At 25.1% G+C, this 21220-nt stretch overlaps 1 protein-coding gene across 2 annotated transcripts; it reads left to right on the top strand.

The window, feature by feature from the left end:
- Positions 1-187: 187 nt before the first annotated feature.
- LOC145831887 (uncharacterized) lies at positions 188-9814 on the top strand. Of its 2 annotated transcripts, none has more exons than XM_082939238.1 (4): positions 188-404; positions 1276-1469; positions 9113-9257; positions 9615-9814. In XM_082939238.1, exons 1-3 carry the CDS (start codon positions 229-231, stop codon positions 9226-9228), a joined length of 486 nt encoding a protein of 161 aa, XP_082795364.1. In that variant the 5' UTR covers positions 188-228; the 3' UTR covers positions 9229-9257; positions 9615-9814. The 2 variants fall into 2 exon arrangements, with proteins under 2 accessions (XP_082795364.1, XP_082795363.1); XM_082939237.1 differs by having other exon boundaries at positions 9110-9257.
- Positions 9815-21220: the final 11406 nt, after the last annotated feature.

Below are 21220 nucleotides of genomic sequence, written 5' to 3'. Positions count from 1 at the left end.
TTGTTATAGTTTATAAGTATTAATTATATTTTAAAAAATAAATATACTTTTAAAAGATTTTTGCAAGAGTTAGGATATTTAATTGTTAATTATATATAATAATTCCAAACTAGTTTAGTTAAAAGTTTATAAAAAAAGGTTAACTAGTTATTATAAATTTTTATACAGTTATTATTTTTATAGACTTTAACCTTCTCATAATTATTGCTTAATTACATTTCATAAACAATGAAAAAGGGCGATCTAAACAAATGTAAGCTGTTTTACATGCTTGGATCTATCATGGCTGTTGTAGGTCTTATCCTGTTGGTAGTTTCTACTGCAGTCAAGTTTTCCTCTTATGATGCCTTTGCCTACATTGGTGGAATTATACTACTTCTTGGACTTTCCTTAATTTTTCTCTGGTAAATGACTTTGTAAAGGTAAAACTTTTTATCAAAAGCTAGCAGTAGCGGATTAAATCATCTATTTATGTACTTTGAAAACTTCTAATAATGTAATTAGGTAGCATTTTTATGCTAATCTATTAATACTAACGTTTTATAAATAAATTCACTACTCATGATAAATTGAGAACTATGATTTCAGGATACAAAATGTAATATTAATTCTTAATTGACAGTTTTGACTTGCTTTTTTGATAAGAAAAAATATTTTAAGAAACAAATCGTATTTTTTGTAAAATAAGAAATGTATAAAATTATAATTTAAAGAATAATTTTTTTATATAAAATCTTTTACAAGTAGAAAAAAACTAAAATTTCGAGGTTTATAATAAAAGAGATATTTTTAAAGCGTATAACTGACACAAAAAACAAAGTAATCATGGTTATTCTACGAATGAAACTTACGTTCAATTTTTTTTAAACAAACTATAGTCAGAAGATGTTTTTTAAAATACCAATTAAAGTTTTATAGAAACAAATCAGGCGTAAAATTTAAAAAAATATCAAAATCTTGGAGAGAATATTTTTAAACTGGTTTATTGTTTTTTCAATCTAAAACGTTCAAGCGACGATAAAATATTATTACTCTAAAATATGTAATTTAAAAATTCTTTTATAGTTAAAGTAATATATATCATCTAATGAAAATATTTAAGAATTCTTAATTTTTTCTTTTACTTTAGCCTTTGTAGTTATATGTAACTACAAGCAGGCCAAACTAGTAATATTTTAAACCTTATTAGATATTCATAAATTAAATACTGCTATAACAAGCATAAAGATAATAAAAAAATATTCATATAATTTAAAAACTTTTTTTTATGCAAAGGTATAATTTTACTATCCCTTACGATTTGACGAGCTCAGAGAAACATAGCACGAACAAAAAAAACATTAAGTCAATGAAAACTGTTAACCGTCCAAGATCAAGGAATTCAATCAGTCCCGATACTTCATCTCAAAACTTAGAAAATAATAGTAAACAAGGAGACAACATTGAATTAAAAAAACACATATCTCAAAGTTTGTTTTCAAAGATACTGATTTATTAACTAAGGATATCTTTAAGGATTGACGTAATTTGAGTGATACGTTTTGTAAAGATATTAACCTATATAACATAGTAGTAGTTTGATATGATTATGCATACAAAACTTTAGAAAAATATAAAATGTTTGGTCGATATCTTGTTTCTATTTTTATAGGGTTATAATTTTATTTTCAATTTGTTTTAAATAAAACTCCAAAGCTTATCATAAAAGCTTTATAGTTTTAAACTTTTACCTTACCATGTTAATTTATCTGAGAAAAAATCATGAATTTAGGTACAAAATAATATGTTAAGTTACGACAAAACTTTAAAGTGTAAAGCTCTTCCTACATCACTTTTGAAAAAATAAATTTAACGTATTTAAGGAACTTCTAAAATATACTTTCTTTAGTGTTTCAGTTTTTTTAACTGTTGATAAAATAATAAAGTAGTCTTCTGTTTGAGTACACACTTTGAACAAAGCCCAAAGTTGGGTACTCAAGAAAACCCAATCTAAAGATATATACTTTAAGGATAATTAAAGCTTGTTAGAAGTAACTATTATTATAGTCGATCATGAATTACCTTAAAACAAAGTTTAATGATTACCAGAGTTTTATTAAAGATAAAGGTTAAATAATATTTTTTAAGCATTTTATAAAAACTATATTAGGTGTTAAACGAATAAATTGATTCATATACATATTTTTAATTTAGTAAAAAATTTTATCTGATTTTTTTCATGATTGTTAAAATAACTAATCAATTAACTGGTAAGGTTTTAATAAAAAAGTTTACAGAAAAATATTCAAACCTTTAAAATATTAACTTCCTGACTCCGTTTACCCGTGATAGTCACTCTACCCTGTATTGCTAACTTATCCTTTATAAACCTTTTTTTTTTAATTATAGGAAGCTTAAATTTAAAAAACCGTAATGTTATACCGTCCTGGTAGAATTTTTCTGGTTAAAGTAAAAAGTGCAAGCTTTCATTATGAACTCAACGATCTTAGGATAAAAGAGTAGGTTCTTAACCAAAATTACGTACCTAAAAGATGCGTACTACACAGAAGATAAATATAATTATAATAGTTAATTAAAAATTATAGTTTTGAATATAATAAAAGTCTTGTTACAAGTTTCTTAACAATTTCTAAATATTAGGGTCTTTTCATACTATCAAAATTATTATTACTAAACGTTGATTTAGTGAAAAAAAATTAGCTTAGTTGTATAGCATTTATATACTAAAAACAATAACAGTTTATGAACTTAATTTTTCAAAAAAAAAAAATCTAGTAAAGCAGTTCACGCATATTTAATAAAATATTTATTCATTGAAACTTTTCATATGTATTTAGTATATTAGAAAAGGGCATATTTTGTAAATGAGTTTATATAAATAAAAAAAAACCCTAGCAACGTGAAATTTTAAATTAATTCAAAACATTATAATCTTTTTAAGCATCGTTACTACGATTAAGTAAAAATAATTTTAACAAAGGCATAAAAAAAGGTGTATAATATTGCATTTAGGCGATTAAATATGATAAAAACAATAAAAACCAATATGCTTTGGATGTTTACTTAGGTATTTCTCAAAACTTTGTGTTCAAATCTAGCTCCAATATTCAACAATGTACGTCACGACTAACAGTTTCTCTTTAAGTAAATCAAGTTTATTTGTTTCTTATACTTTTAACAAGAATGTTACAAATCTTAACACTTCTGTTTATTAATAAATCGAATAAACTTTCAATATGCTTTTTCGTTTTTATGCCTATTTGTTCTATAATCAAAATATATTGATAAATAAAATAATGTAAAATTTTTGAACTAAAAAAATCACCGGGTGAAATAAATGTAAGAACTCTTCCTTTTTAAAGTTTAATATATAAAGCAATCCTTACCAAAATTTATAAAATACTGTATCCAAAATTTATAAAAGTTTACCATTGATATTCTACTTGAATAATATTTTGATGTAAGTACTGATGAGTTCATTAAGCGAAACTTTGTTTAGTGATTAAAATTCTTAAAGAATAAGTTTTATTAGTTCTCCTCTTGAATTAGAGATCTCTCTTTATTGTTTTTCAAACATCATAACTCATAATAAAAATATACTAACATTAATTTAATGAGCGCAGTAGGTATTAATGAGCCTACAAATATTTTTCAGCATAAAAAAAACAAAAGATGCAAAGTAACATAGAAAAATAAAATATAAAGAATAAATTATGACGAATGTTAGATTGTTAGAAAACTTAATTTTGCTAGAACCTATATCTTAACTTTGTGTTGCACTTTTGAAAAAATAGATTTGGTTTACTCTGATACTGACTGTAGTTGGTAATATGAAGTGTTTTGGCAACAGTAAAACAGCAAAAACATTAAGTAGGTTCATTATGTATTATTTATTATACAGTTTCCATCTTAGAAAGTAAGCGTATAGCCTGTTAGCGTTACAAACTAATAAACAATTTGGTTTTAAGTCTTCATATTACGACAATAAACAACGTTAAACTAAAATAAGAGCAGTGTAGATTTTGAAAAGCATAAAACCAATAATTTATTTTGAAAAAATAGTAGGCCATGGCAAAATATACTATGCCAAGGTGATTATCATCAGAAAAGAACATTTTAGTAACCCAAATTTCATCTATTTTATGCAGTTTAAGATTAGAAAATTGTATAATTTTATTTTATTACTCTAGCTATAAGTCCGCTTAATAATAGTAAGATTTTTTTGGTAGCTATGTTTTGTTTATTAGAAAATAAGATGGAATGGTTGATTTATAAACAAACTTTAATTTCAGTTGTTTTAACTATCTTTAACTTAAATATATGTTTTTTTAGAAAAATTATGAAAGTAACTACATAAAGTAATAAAGAAGTTGTTTTTTTAGGAACGGCATTTAAATTCAAGGCAATTATGATATATATTCATATTAACATTACAATCCTTCTTTTATGTAAGACTTTAGTTATTTATTTAAACGACAACAAACGCTAAGTAAATCTTTTTTGTTTTTCTTAAATTTAAACTACATATAAATGTAAAGTTTTTTTGAAGTCTATTTTATTTCTTTCTGTTATTTTTAGTTTTTTTTTTTATTGTGTTTTTCTATTTATTATTTTACACATTTACTTAAACATTTATAATTTACGTAAATTGCTAAAATAGATATAACTATTCTAAATATAAATTTAAGCGTCTTCTGATAAAGCTCCTAGCGAAACAAGTTAACGGGAATATATAATTATAACAAATTCAAACAGTATTCTTTCTTTATTACACTAACACATGTTTCTGTGTATTAACGGTTTAACACCTTTTAACGAAGCTATGTAAACAAATACTATAAAGTAGGTATATGTATATATATATATACATATAATTTATTCAAATGGCGATTTTAAAAATTCTGGAACATATGTTTCACAAAGCTTTAATTTTTCATAAATCTTTGATCATCAGCCAGTTAAATTCAAAATACAAAATAACTGGCTGATGATCAAAGCTTTATGAAAAATTAAAGCTTTGTGAAACATATGTTCCAGAATTTTTAAAATCGCCATTTGAATAAATTATTTAAAAGCCCTTCAAGTGGGCTCAGTTGAAAGTGTTTACGTTTAAACATTAACCTTATTTTATATATACATATATATACATATATAATTAAGTTATTTAACTTGATAAATTAAATCTTTCACACTGAGCCCACCTTAAGGGCTTTATTAATAAAAAGGTTTATTTAAAGATGTAAAACTCGAGTCCTTTGAGTTTTACATCTTTAAATAAACCTTTACATACATATGTATATATATATATATATTTAAATAAAATAATATTTATATTATAATAAAAAACGCATGTAAATCAGTACTTTATGAACAAGGAAACCTGTGGCAAAAGAAGAGAGCAAATAAAACCAGCTCTCTTTTTGATGTAGCGCAGGGATCGTTCATGGGTGCAGAGTTATGTGAATTAGTAGGTCTTTTTTTGTTAGATGGGTTGAAGAATATCTTTGGTTTAGAAAGAGTTGGGTTGTACAGGGACGATGGTCTAGCTGTACTGCCCAATTCTTCTGGCTTTATAGTTGAAAGGCTAAAAAACAAACGCACGCCTTCTTCAAGTCTATGGGGTTAAGAGTCACTATTGAATCACCAATGTTGACGACTGACTAACTGGATGTGAAGCTCAACTTATATGATCTCTCCTATATGCCTTATAAAAAGCAAAACGCAAAAATTATGTATATAAATAAATGTTCTAGCCACCCAAAAATATTATAACCAAATACCAAAAATAATTAATCAACGTTTAAATAAAAGATCAAGCAACGAAGAAAACTTTTTAAAGACAAAGCAAGATTACGAACTAATAATGAAAAAATGCGGTTACAATGATAAACTTAATTTTGAAACAACGGAGCAAAAAAACAAAACGACCAATAAAAGTAAAAGAAAGCGAAGTATAATTTGGTATAATCCCCCATTCTGTACTTCAGTTAAAACAAACATCGGCAGAGAATTCATAAATCTAGTAAAAAAACAGTTCAACAAAAATAACCCATTATCAAAGATATTTAACAAACATAATATGCGAATCAGTTATTCATGTATGGCGAATTTGGAGAGATTAATTAAGTCACATAACCAAAGGATTTTAAACAAAAGTAATTTAATCAAAAATCAGTGTAGTTGCGCTGGTGGCTGTAAATATAATTTGAAGGGGGGCAATTGCCGGTCAGAGAACATTATCTACAAGGCAACAGTTAACTCTGACCTTGAGAAGAAGTTCTACATCGGCCTATGCTCCACTCAATTCAGATTTCGGTATGCCAACCATAAAAAATCCTTTAAAGGTGGTGTATACGAAAATGAAACTGAGCTTTCAAAGTATGTTTGCGGCCTTAAGCGCAAAAACATTGATTTTAAATTAACTTGGGAGGTGATAAAAAGAGCACAGCCAATAGCAGATGGTAACAACCCTGTTTGTAGGCTGTGCTTAAAAGAATCTACAGCCGTTATGTATGCTTTAAAAAAGGAAGGTTGTTTAAATAAGAGGAGCGAATTTATATCGTCTTGTCGACATATGAAAAAGCTCATCTTAAAATACAACAAATTTTGAAGTATTTTATAGTCAATTAACTGTTGTTTTCGTTAATTTTGGTTGTTTGATTAGTTAGATGGTAGATCGATTTTTGTACTGAATATTTGTAATGTACAATGTTCAATTCTTACGTCATATTGTTTTTGTTTTTTTGTAAACTTTTGCATCTTTGTTTACCAAAGTGCTTTTTATTTTAAATTCGAACTGGCTGAAGATTAGAGACAATCTTCTTTGTCTTTATGAAACATATGTTCCAGAATTTTTAAAATCGCCATTTCAATAAGTTATATATTTATATATATATATATGTGTGTTTACTAAAAATATAAATAAATACTATATATTATTGTAGATTAATAGATACAATACATAATGTTAAAAATAACGTCAATATTGAATGTTTTTTGAATGTTTAGTAACGGTTAAATACTTTTAATCCGTATTTCTTCATGTGAGTTGCTTTTATCATGATTTTTTATTTTATTTTAATTTATGTAATTTGATTTAATAATTACAAATATTATATATTTTTATAACAGTCGAATTTAAGAGTATGTATTGTAACTACTATTAACCATTAATCTACAACAATCTTCAGTGTTTATACTTTTAATAAACACATATATATACCTACTTTAGCTTCTATTTTTTCCTTACAGTATTTATTTTTACAGAGGTTCGTTGAAATTTGTTAACCCGTTGAAGTGTGTTAACACTAACACAGAAACATGTGTTAGTGTAATAAAGAAAAAATACTGTTTAAATTTTTTATTATTAAAATGGATACAATATTTTTTAAGTGTTTAGTACAAATTATTATTTAAATATTTTTCTATATATAAGATAGAAACAGTAAAACAAAACAATTTTTCTAGACAATACTTTTAGAGATTAATACTAAAATATACTTTCTTAATAAATAACACATAATGCAAAACTAAAACCTTTTTTACCTATACTAGTATTCTATATAAGTTTTTGTAACAAATATTCTTTTTTAACCTAACGACTTTTTAAATATTTTGAAGGGATACTTTTAAATTCTAGTACTTAGATTACTAAATGTATAGAAAAAAACGCAAAAGTAATCAATTGGCTTATGGGAGTTACTATAAATTAAGTTGTTTATAAAAAAATTTAAATGAAATTCTTAACATTTATTTAGATACCTTTAGTATCATTTTAATTTCAAATTACAAAACCGGTAAAGTCTGTAAAAGGTTTGACTAGATTTTTTCAAGTAGCTATACTTTAAAAAAATAAAAATGTATTTAGATTTGTTTTGTTCCTAAAGGTTCTAATCTTAACAAAATAAAATTCATTTAGTACAACAAATTTAAATTAGCTTTTGGTAAACAATTTATATACTGTATAAAATAAATAAGATTTAAATTGGGGTAGCTGTCAAATTTGCACGAGTGCACGAAATTGCACGAGGGGATAAAATTTCACGAAGATAAAGTTGCAAAAAGACAGTTTTGCATGGATACATTTTCGCACGGGTTGAATTATTTTTTTAATTTTTAATAGTTTTATTTTTTTTTTTTTTATTTAGTTGTTTTTTTTTACTATCAGTGTTACCCCTAACCCTTACCGTTGGTCGGTAACTCTTTTTTTAATTTTTTTTTTTACTCTCACTGTTACCCCTAACCCTTACCTTCATTCGGTAGCTTTTTTTTTTTTATAATAATATTTATTAGCTGTTTTTTTATTTTTGTTATCACTGTTACCCCTTACCCTTACCCTCGGTGAGTAACTTTTTTATTATTTTTTAATTAATTTATCTTTTAGTTTTTTTTTTTTTTTTTTACTCTCGTGCAAAACTAACCTTTGGTACAAAATAATCTTCATTCAATTTTGTCACGTCGTGAAAATTTGTCTTCGTACAATTTTATCTTCATGCAATTAAGTCCCCTCGTGCAATGTTGACCCGTTCCCCTCAAGTTTATATTGAAATTAAAAAACTCTAGACCTAGTAAACAAATGGACCTTTTTTTAGTGTTAATTGCTGTCTAATGAAATAAAACTAACTTTTGTAATAAAAGTCAGCTTAGCTAATCTATAAAAAAATACGGAAAAATATTGTGTAGTTTAAGATTTAAATAATAAACGATTAAGTTTTAGATATTTGTGATTTGTTCCTGCTTCTTTATGTCAACTTTCAGTTTTTTAAGAATTCTGAACAGTTAGACACTGAATGCTGAACTTTATTAAACCCAGAAAATTATTTGTTTATATAAACTATTTACTTAATTTTAATCTACTAATACTTACTATACTTAATTTTAGTAATAATTGCGTGTTTTACTAACAATAAGCATTGGAAAATAAAATAAACTAGAACATAAAAGTTTTCTGAAAACATGTTAGTACTCATTACTTTTCAGATGTTAGGTTGCCTCACGTACTATTGTGCAAGTTAAGTACTATGGAAGCGTTTAGAAAAAATGTCATAAATAGAGTATATCTAAAATACAATTTTAATTATAAATATACTGATAAAAACTTATTTTATAGAAGATAAAACTCAAAAAGGAGTAGACAATCCAGTATTTAAGGTGGAAGCAAGTGACGATGAAGTAGTTATTAAAAAGAAAAGAGGAATTGCTAACAATGCGTATGTCGTCAACACATAACAAAAACTAAAAAGTAACTACTACTTAAAGTTAGTTATTAAATTACTTTATCAAATTCTTATAGAAAATTTTTAGTTCAATAATTATAAGTTTAAAATGAAGTAAACAAAAAAACATAGTTTTACAACTTTTACTATGTTTAAGGATTCAGTTTTATTCAATTTTTGAACAACAGTATACAAAAAAAATTTTTTAATAATTATATCTTGCATTGATGTTTAAAAAAATGTTTTTCACTAATATTTATTGTAACTTTTGATTCAAAATAAGTTAAAATAAACAAGAAAACTTTTTTTTTTCTTATAGAAAGTCTAATGTTAAATTAAGTTTTCGTTTATTTTTTATTTATTTTTTATACATTTTTTTATTAAAAAAAACAATAAAAGTATTTCAAGGGAAAGAAAAAAAACTTTCAATATAAGATAAAGTTAGAAGAATCCTCAGTTAACCTTCAAAGCTTATAGCATTCGTTTTTAGTATTTGTACTACTGTTTATCTTGCCAATATACTTTCAAATTCTTTTGCAAATTTTATAAAAAGTTGCACTTTAAGTAAAGTTTTAACATTTTTTATTATTTTCCGTTAACTTAACAAAATATATAATTAAAGTCATAGAAAATATGTTTTATCTTATGCTGTTTATTTTGTTGTTTTTTTTTAACTTTTATCTATACTTTACAAAAAAAAACGTTAGTTCTATATTTATATTTATTAGATTAAATAAGTAATACTAAACTTGAAGTTCGAAAGTAAGGTAATGAGTTTTTTGATTTTAAATTTTGATAGTTTTCACTTTTAGTAAACTCTGGAAATTTATCTTATATATACTCTTCATTCACTTACAAAATCTAAAAGTTTTTTAACACTTACATTTTTAGCTATATTTAAAAACAATAAACTAAATATTATCTAAAATAAATTGATTATTTTTATCGAAGTTTTATACACTTTTTTTTTGAAATGTGATACTAAAATGTGCAAAGTAATAAACTTTTGTTCAACTATATAGGTTAATTTGAAATTAGAGCTTATTGTTTTTTCAAAGGAGTAGTTTTGTTCTAATTTTAAATATATTGACCATACATTTTTTTAATACTCCTATTTACTAAATTAAGACTATTTAAGGTTTCATAGCTCGTAATTTTTTTTATATCATTTAAAAAACTATTAAGTTAAAAAAATATATATTTTACGTATATTTCTGTTCCTAATTTACTTTAAACTTTAAAAAAAGCATTAAAGAATGAATTGAAGCATCAGTAATATTTTCTTTTTTTAAATATTATTTATATAATGAGATTATGTAATCAGTGAAAAATAAGAGATAATTGTTAGTATACCGTATTATATTTTTTAAAGATTTATTTAGTGACGTAACAATCCTTATAATTTTTTGCTTTATTTCTTATATATCTTATATTTTAAGATACTTTGTATTAAACTAACTGAAGAGCGGTTCTGTTATCAAGACAGTGAAGCATTTTTACTATTAAAACGTAGTGTTTTATCAGTATATACGGAAAAGAAAAAATTAGATAAACTAAATCAACTTCCACAGAGCCCACTTAGAGCTTATTGAAAATTTTCGAACTCAAAAAAACAGTATATATGTTTCATAAAGCTAAATGCTTAATCCACAGCTGTTAAAGTTACACAAAAAGGCATTATTTTTTTTAACTTCATGACTACGTTATAGTGTCTTTTGTTAGTCAAAAAAGCACCCGAAAAGTTTAGTCTAAGGAACTGGTGTACAAAAAATCTTTCGGTATTGTGTCATACACCACGACAGTACCAACGCATAGCTTTTCTTAAGGGGTGCGATAAACTTACAAGTAGTTTTAAAAGTTTTTTGTTTGATATTTTTTAAAACTTTTTTGTAAAACGATAATATTACCGATACAACAAATCGATTGTATTCAAAAGTTTATTTCAAAATATACAATTTAAAAGGTTTTATAATATTATACATTTTAGGTGGAACATTTTTTCATATGCCTCCGACCTACGCGACGCCCCTGCACTATGGATAAAGTTTTATGTCTTGTCCATGACTAATGAAAAAAAGTTGTAAAAATATATTGTGCCAAACAGCTTAATGGTATAAATGATAATATTATAGTGATAGCATTAAGAAATTTAGATACCACTACAGCAATTAAAAAAAAAATTCTGCAGGTATAAGAAATTTTACTTTAAACAAAAAATTGATTACAAAAATATTTTAATTTAATAATTGATTTAATATTTTGAAACTTTAATGTTTTTAAACTAAAAATGACTTAAATTCTAAATTAACTTAGTTTAAATAAAAGTAGTATTTAAAAACATAGTCTATATTATTATAATCATCTTCTTGAATGATTTTTTATTTGAAGGTGTGCAATGGTCGTAAGCCGATCACTTCTAAACCGATCAATTCTAACCGATCATTTATAACCCGATCACTTCTAACCCGATCATTTCTAACCCGATCACTTCAAACCCGATCACTTCTAACCCGACCACTTCTAACCCGACCATTTCTAACCCGATTTAACCCAATCATTTCTAACACGATCATTCTTAACCCGATAATTTCTAAACCGATCATTTATAACCCGATCACTTCTAACCCGATCACTTCTAGCTTGATCGTTTCTAACCCATTTTACTTGTTTATCTTATTTTAATTTCTGTGGTCTAGATTTCATGCAAAAAACAAAATAGTCTTAATAAAAGTATTAAAATAATAAAAGTATATTAAAATTTTAATTACTTTAAAACAGGGTTTCCCAAAGTGGGCGATATCGCCCCCCTGGGGGCGATTTTAGTAAGTTAGGGGGCCAATTTTAGTAAAGGGGCGAAAGGGGGGGGGGGAATTAATAGTAAGGGGCGAATCGGGAGCGATTTTATAATTTTGGGCAATCATAAAATTTCTACTTTCTATCATGTTATTTTAATAATTTTAGCTTGCCATTAAATATCTGACTCTGAGTTAAAACTTAAACAAATAAAGACAATTTTGTTTACGTACAGTATAGATTTCATTTCGAACATGTAGATAAGAATGTAGACTTTTTCAGAAAACGTCGAGATGAAAAAACAAAATAGTGTTAAATCGCAAACATGTTCAAGAAATCTACACAAAGTATTGAAGATGGACAATTAGCTTTTTAACATTTGTCTCTTATCATTGCTAAACAAGGACTGCCTTACACCATTGGGGAAAAAACGTTTATTCCTGTCTTAAAAACAGTTCTTGAAAAAGTCATTCATTATAAAAGAACTAGTAATGTTTTACGTTCTATTCTTTAAGCAACAACACTGTAAAAAAGAAGTATATATGAAATGTCAGAATGTGTTGAACAAAAGTTAGTTCGAATGATGTGCAATAATTTATTTTCGATGCAGGTTGACGAGTCCACTTTGCTGGAAAATAAATGTCTTTTTCTTGTTTGCGTGTATTTAATAGTTAATGATACAACATACGAAGAACTATCTTTCTCTCAACTAATATATAGCACAGGAAGGTTTGTGTTTAAAAAATTAAAATTATTTTGAAGTAATGAAAATACCTTAAAAACATCTTATAGGAACTGCAACAGATGGTGCTCCGTCTATGATAGGAAAGTATCGTGAATTAATCACAGATTAAAAAAAGTTAAACCCTGATATATTTACCATTCAATGCGATATACATCGCCAACAAATAGCGACAAAAAATTTGAGCGTCCGTTTAAATGACTCATTAAACTTTGTAATAAAAGCTATGAACAATATAAAAAGACATGATTTACAAAGTCGTCTTTTTAAACAGCTGTGCAAAGACAATGATGAAGTTTTTGATAAGTTGATATTGCATATAGAAGTGAGATGAGTATCAAAAGAAAAGTTTTTGGCTGTTTTTAACTCAGTTATTGATTTTTCTCTGAAAAGGATAAGGTATTGGCAGACAATCTTGTTAAAAGAAAAATAGACATTGGTTACATTTCGGAATTATATGGTAAGATTGGGTGAACGACTATTCAAATTCGGACAATTCAAATTCCGACAATTCAAATTTATAAGAAAAAATTGAAAGGGCCACAACTAAAAAAGTAATGTGTACCTGTCAAATATAAAAAATATATATGTAGATCTTATAAATATCTACGAACCAGTTTTTTGTTTTAACAAAACGTTAACTATTTTTTGAGATATGGCTTCAATAAAGTAAAAAACATAGTTATTTTTAGTAGTACTTGAAAAATACTTAAGATTTAGCAAAAAAGAAAAAAGTTGCTTGTACATATATAATAATAAGATCTACATATGTATTTTTTTTTTAATTTATTTTACTTATTTAAATATAGCCTTTTAAACATTTTTTTAATAATTTAAATTGTCGGAATTTGAGTTGTCCGAATTTGAATTGTCATGTAACCGGTTAGATCAACAATCTGAACAAAACTTTACAAGGTAAAAACTTAAATCTTGTAAAAGTCAAAAGTAAGATAACCAGTTTCAGAAACCAACTTGGAACAGTAAGAAATTTTTTTTTTTAATAATCAGTTTTCATAGTTTGCAAGTTTGGAAAACTTAAAACTTTAAATAAGTGAAGGTGAATTAGAAGTGTTTTCATCTCATCTGGAACAGCTTAAATGTGATATTGATGAACAGTTTACTGACGTTTTTCAATTAAACGTCCCGAAGTAGATTATGGATCCCTTCGAAGCAGATTTTTTTAAGTAAACGTTGACTTACAGGAAACTTTCTCAGCCTTACAAACTGACCCTGAACTTAAAGTAATTTTTTTCAAAGAACGATATAAAGCTTTTGGACTCAACAAAAACTAAGGCAAAAGTGTCCAATCATTTTGGAGGAAGTTCAGCTATCAACATATTTAGCAAAAGATATAATTTAAAATTTGAGGCCTTATTTGACTGATTTAGAAACAGATATAGAAAAACTTGCAAGCAGTCATGAAGCTCAACCTTCACATTAGATTAGACTTCAGTTGCAGACATTATTTTCAGTAAGGTTTTTAATTTAGGTTGTTTTTTAAAAGATTTATTATTTAAGCTACTTTGTATTGTATTTAAGTGGCCTTTTTGTAATAACAATATTATTAAATTATTTATTCTACAACAGGTTTGCTTAATGCCAAATGAATATTAGTTACGGTAGACTTCCTCTTGAGTTCGCCCTTTTCTACCCAAAAAAAAGTACAAATTTATAATTTCTTAAACTTAACTTAAATAAAGTATATAACTAACTAAGTATTAGTAAAACAAGGTTTTTATTATACTTAATAGCTTATATAGATCAATGTTTTGTAATGAATGTTTATTTTATGTTTTAGTGGATTTGACGTTTAACATAACATTATTGCATTATTACATATTGAAATTAGCCATTTTTTAAAAAAATGATAATGTATTTTTGAGTTCGCACTTTTTGATTTTGTTCAAAGTGCAATTTCAAGCAGAAGTCTACTGTATTTATTGAGTGGTTTATGTTTTAAAGTTATAAATAGTTATGTTTTGACTTGGTTTATTTTGTAGTTTATATTTGTCGTTTTACATTGCACTAAAAGTTTTTATAGCATAGTGAATAAAAAATTTGTTTGAAAGATATTTATTTGACAGATTTTCGTTATTACTTGTTTAATCTGTATGAATAAAAAAATCTTGAAAACCATTAAAGTTTTTAGTTCAAAGAAGATTTTTTGACTTTAAAGAGTATAGATTTGAGGTCTCTAATTGAAATGACTTTAACTATTTCACTAAAAAGATTCTTAAAGTCAGTTTTTTTTAACTTGATTTATTAACGTTTAAAAATCTGTTTATTAAGGAATTTTAAATTATTAGTACAACTGTTTTTTGTTTTATCCTAATTCTAAATACTTTGACATTTAAAATGTGTTGTTTATTTTAATATTTCAACTCTAGCTTTTAATTTTTTACTATTACCTCTGTTACATTATTATAGTTTGATAGCTAGAAAACAAATTCACTTTTGAACAGAATTAAATAAGCCATCGAAAAAACTGCTACAGTTACAAAACAAAATTTTAGTCTAATAAAAAAAAATTTATTGCTGACAAAATGAACTGTAAAACCTTTTATTTTTATTTAAATAAAGAAAAGAAAATATTGTTAGGATTATGGTTTAATTTTTTAAAGGTTATTCCAAGTCAAATACTGTTTCATGGTATTATACTACGAAACATATAGTTTAAAAAAGTAATCAATTATTTTAAAATTTACAACTAACTTGCTTAAAATATCTTTTAGCATTAACAGAAGCTATTGATAAAACCTTTTTTTTAATGTGAGATAATCAACCAGTCGGTCAAACTTCCTAAAACTAGATTAGCAATGATGTTTTAATATTTATTTCATTATGTGTAAAATAAACTGTTCATTCTTTTGTAGTTTTTTAACCTATGGTTAAATAGTTTTTGAATATTCATATTTACAAAATAATTTAAGTATATTGTGCGACTTAAATAATTTATTTAGCAAATTTTTAGCAAAATCTAAATGTACAAAATTCGTTATATAAGAGATTATTATCATGCCAGGTTTTAGTTAAGATTTTAGATGGGTAACGTACGGTCCAGATCAAGCCAAATTTCGGCCAACTAAGTAATTTGAAAACTACTTGTGCAAAACAAATAAAATAAGGCTTAATGATACTTAATACTTTGAAATACGCTTTTAGTTTGGTTTTCAGTTCACAATAATACTTCCTAGATCACAATAATAAGAAAATCAATTTATTACAATTTTTCTGAAGTTTTTTTATTTTCTTGTATGTTAGTTTTTTAAATTATGCAGCCCGCAAGTACACTTTTTTAACAAGACACTAGAAAGGCTTTTTAGTAAAAATGACTTGCTAACAACAAAATTTGTCCACAACTAACCTAAAGATTTCATTTGTTTCAAAACAATTCATATATAAAGAGGATTGATTACAGATTGCAAAAGGCTTTTTAATATCTAAGTATTTTAATACACTTTACTGGACTTATAAGTAAATAACTATATATTTTTTCAAGCTCTGTAAATTACTTTGAACACAGCCCAAAAGTGCGTGCATAAAAAGTTCCAGACTAAATTACATTTCGAATTCAAGATTTTTGGCTCAAAAGTGCGTACTTTAGAAGAAAAAAAACTTTATTAAACCATGGGGGGGGGGGGCAATTTTTTATCAAATTTCTGAAAAGGGGGCGATTTAGTAAAAGAGTTTGGAAAACCCTGCTTTAAAATATAATGATTTTAATGTGTTACGTAAAAAATAAATTTTATAAATCTTATTTTAGTATTAACTTAACATAATTTCAATTTATTTTTATTACTTCATTTTTTTTCATCCTACACATAACTTCTTTTTTCTCATTATTTCATTTTTTTTTTGTTTTTTCAATCTACTTTAACAGACGTTTTTCGTTAATCATACACAATTTACTAAATCGTTTACTTTACAATATTTTGAACTCTTCTTTATAGGATTCTAAAATTAGCAGTTATAATTATACTAAAGTTTGATTTCATTGTAATTCACGTGACTATAATAATTTTAACATAAGAAAATTTTAAAAAGTAAACCTTTATAATTGTAATATTCAGATACAAAAACCTTTATATTACGGTCTAAAAACTTGTAAGTCTGACGTAAATGTCGTATTATTGCTGACTACGTTTTATAGTAGGTTAGTTTTAAGTTTCATCTTAATAACTTATATAATTTTTTTTACAACTTGCATAGGCCTATCAAGATAATGGAATTCAAACAAACATTAGGAGAAATTAAATACTTTTTTATATTAAGTCGAACAGAATGATTTTTAGATAAAACCTAGCTATTAAAACAGTTAAGTCATATAACATATAAGCCATATAACAAACCGCAAAAGTATGTTACGTCGACTGACCGTCTTTATTTCACATAATTAATAAATTCCTACTTAGTCCTATAGCGAAAAACAACGTCACTAACAATTAAATAGACATTTTCATTTGTATAAAAAATCCGAAGGCATTTAAATCTCGCCTAGGTAATCTTCTTTAAAACCTTCATATAAATTCATATGATATACGAAATGTTTCAATTACGACTTAAATTAGTACTTTAGTTGACAAACTCTTCTTTAAAATTTATTTTATTGTGAACAGTTGCAATAACTTAAATAAAAACGAAATAAGTACTAAAAAAAAGCATTTTTAGATATAAAAAAACAAATTAATTATATTTAAATTAAGTATAAATAGTAGCAGAAGTTGATAAAAACTCCATCAAGTTATTTTTTTCAATTAATCAAATACTTTTTTAGACGATTATTACAAGCAAAATATTTACTTTTTGTTTATTACACTAAAGCCATCTAGAAGCTATTGACTTTATTCTCGGTGTGTTTTCCACCTCTAAATTTCTATAAATGTCATGCGTTTTTTCTTCAATAGAAATTTAAACCTATATAATAGGTTTTTTACAATACAATGTATTTTTATTATTTTATTATTGTTTATTAAACGAAAAAGATAAAGCGCTCAAATATTTACTCCAAGGACCTGGTGTACGAAAAAACCTTTCGGTTATCGAGTCATACACCAGAATACAGTTTAAAGTCATGTACAGGACAAGTTTTATAAGTTTTTAAGTTATATAAATTAATCTAATAACTTATACTTACATTTTATATTTAATGATCGCTAAAAATCTAAAGTTTTTGTGTTGTTGGAAACCTGTGAAACAATAATTTTTAAAAGATATCAAGTAAGTTATAAAAGAAATTTGAACTATTAATTGAAGGAAAATGTTTTTGCAATTTTAAATTTTGAGTTTCAAAAAGTTTTAAATTTTTATGAAAAATTTAAATTAGTTTTGCTCTATATACATCATATTTAAAAAAAAATAAAAGTAATAATAGTAATAAGTTTTCGACACTTAATTTTTATATTTAAGTTTATTATATAATATTTCTTATTTAGTCTTTAGATATAATTTACCTTTGTCTAAAAGAAAGAAAATTAATTTAGCTTCTAGTAAATGACAGGTTCTATTTATTTAAAAGAACGTTTACTTCTGCTTTTGACTTTGTATTAAACAGTATACTTTCGTTTTAAGAACTTAGAATTTAATGATGATACTGTTAAATGAAACCACCATACTTATTTCGATTACTGAATTTTATTAAGTGTATTGTTTCAAGTTTTATATATACTGATATTAGTGTTCTTAAAAAGTTTTATTTCATATAAAATCGCCCTAAATTATAATGCAACTTGCCAATCTGGTCTCTATAATAAAAAACATATATTAACCATATTGAATCTCTTCAAAGAAAAAGTACAGAATAGTTTTTAACAGCTACAATACTCATTATATTTCTTAAATTGACGACTAACAAAACTTAATATTTATTCTTTAGAATACTGAAGACTTATACTTTTCCTAATGCTTTTTAAAACTAATTAACTACAGCTAATTTGTAACCCATTTTTGAACCTCATTAAAATAATTAATTACCATGAAAATAAATCGAAAAATGCATGCAGTCATAATTATCTTTCAGTTTAAATGTGGAATTAGCTTTCAAACAAAACTAATATTTGCATAAAAATTGAACAACTTTGATCAAAAAATCTACTTGATTAAGATAAGATACTTTATACTTGAAACTATTAGTAATTTAACAAGTTTTAAACTTATAAACCGTTGATTTAATGTATAGGATTTTGTTCATTCTACAGTTTGTTTTTATTAGCAGTACCTTTTCTCTGTAAATAATAAACTATTTTTCAATATTATTGATTGATATTTGTTTGGCCTGTATTCTTAATGTGCTTTGGACTTTAGATTTTCAATTTAAAGATTAGTCGATGCAATTAGATTTTTGATTTTTTTTTACAGCTGTCTGTACCTTAATTCCAATAATATTTAATTTGATTGTATCGATTTTGCTTTCGCAACGCCACAAAAATTACTGATAAAAAAACAATGAAGTACTAAACACAAATGCAGAGAACCTAACTCTAAAAGTCAGGATGTGTATATCCGGTTGATCTTTGAACAAGAAGAAAATTTTTTCATGAATTTTTGTAGTTTGTTAAAATTTTGACATTCTAGTATGATGTTCTAAATGAATTTTATAAAAGTAACCTTGAACCTCATTTTAATGTAGAAATGCGTGATTCAGGCTATTTTGCTGATTGCTGCACTAAAATCATTGAAATAAATTACTAAACCGTCTCAATATGTGTTGCTGAATTTTTCAGAAAAGCTTTTTTGTAGTTAAAGTTACTTATTATGAAGTTAAAACTAAATTTATTTAAAACCTTCCCCTTTAAATCATAGATAAGTTATAGATAATTAGTATTTTACTTAAGTGTTGATTTCTTTTGCTGTTAATTTATAAAAACTAAAAAAACTGTAGTTTTTGTTTTAAGATATATGAATTTTCGTCTCTTCGTTATGTGTTATTCAGTTTAAGTGGCCCAGATTTTGATACCTGGGTCAAGCGTTTTTATTTAAATATTTTTCCGTTTAAATATACTTGCAGTTTAAAATAGCAATTTTATTTTCATGTTTTTTAGGTACTATATGATTTCCAACTTTTTTAGGTTTTTATTATTGATATTTTTGGCCTGGTTAACGTTCTCCAGATGGCCTCTATCGGTCACCAAGGGATTATTATTTTTTAAACGGTATTTTTAAATCTTATTTTGGTAATTAAAAGTAAAGTATGGGACAGCAAAAAGTAGACTTATGTAATGTAACACACTTGTTTTGGTCAGAAAACGTTTGTTGAGTATGAGAATGATGTTTTTTACCATAAAAACTGGTTTTATATAAAAAACGACTGTTAGATAACGTTGCTAAACGAAAAAGCTTAAACTTAAAGCAGTGTTTATTATTTATTTGTAACATTAGTTAATAAACACAAAACTTTATTTTAATTTTAAACTCAAGTTTTTATTTTGAATTTAAATTAAGTAGTAAAAAAACCATTTGATTTTTCTTGTTTTATCATAATCTTACGTATACCCCAATTGTATTAATTATACCTAGTATACTATTTACTTTACTGAAAGTATTTAATTTGCTTAAAACCAAATAACACAAAAAATATATAAATTGAGACATGTGTAAAAATTAAAAGAATTTATATTTCTTAGATTTTCTTAATTTAATTGTATTTTTAAACTTGGATACAGCAACAGTAACCTAAAGCATATTTAATTTTTTGGTTTAAGTTAAGCCCTGTGTTCATTAAAATATCAGTTAAAAACGAAGTTTGTATGGTTGATAAGGTATGCCATCTTTTACTAAATGATGCTAAATTACTGGTAAATATCTGTAAACTAAATTACTAGTTTACTAAACTTCTACACTTTATTTTATTTATGAGTTTAAAATAAGTTGTACTGCTAACTTGAACTTTAAAAATTTCTATTAGCTGCAGCTAGTAGTCCCTTACTCAAAATTTTAAATCTAATTAGAAGATGTGTTTTAATTAGATTAATTAAACACCATGGTGAAGTTGTTGTGCTGTTAAATAAAAATGGTTAAAAAAGTCATGTTTTCTAACACTTAATTACACATATTTATAACCTCAATTTTTTAATAATTCAGTTTTATTATCATCATTATAATAAAGTCAAACATTGTTTGCTTTGCAAATTTACTTACATGCTGTAAAATTTACCTCAGATCAATTATCCCCTCTAATTTAAATTTGAGTTATTTGTTGCCTTTTATATGGTAGCTCTTGTAGAAAAGGTAACAAGAAAAGTGTGAATGTAAATGTTTATAAAAATCAAAATAATAGGAAGAGACTGGAGTCCATGGTAGACTATGGTTTCCATGGTCAATATTGGCAGTAATGGGTTAAAAAAGGGTATATGTACTGCCAAAGCAAGTACCATTTTTCTACTCAAAAATATATATAATTAGATTTCAAGTTTTTTGTATTATTTATTTTCATTATTTTTATAAAGTTAGCTCAAAATATTAATTACAATCAAAT

Source organism: Thalia democratica, chromosome 3, assembly GCF_965202585.1.
Source record: "Thalia democratica chromosome 3, ktThaDemo2.hap1.1, whole genome shotgun sequence".
Lineage (NCBI taxonomy): Eukaryota > Metazoa > Chordata > Thaliacea > Salpida > Salpidae > Thalia > Thalia democratica.
The sequence above is the reverse complement of the archived record's forward strand: the minus strand, read 5'-3'. Positions and strand labels throughout refer to the sequence as shown.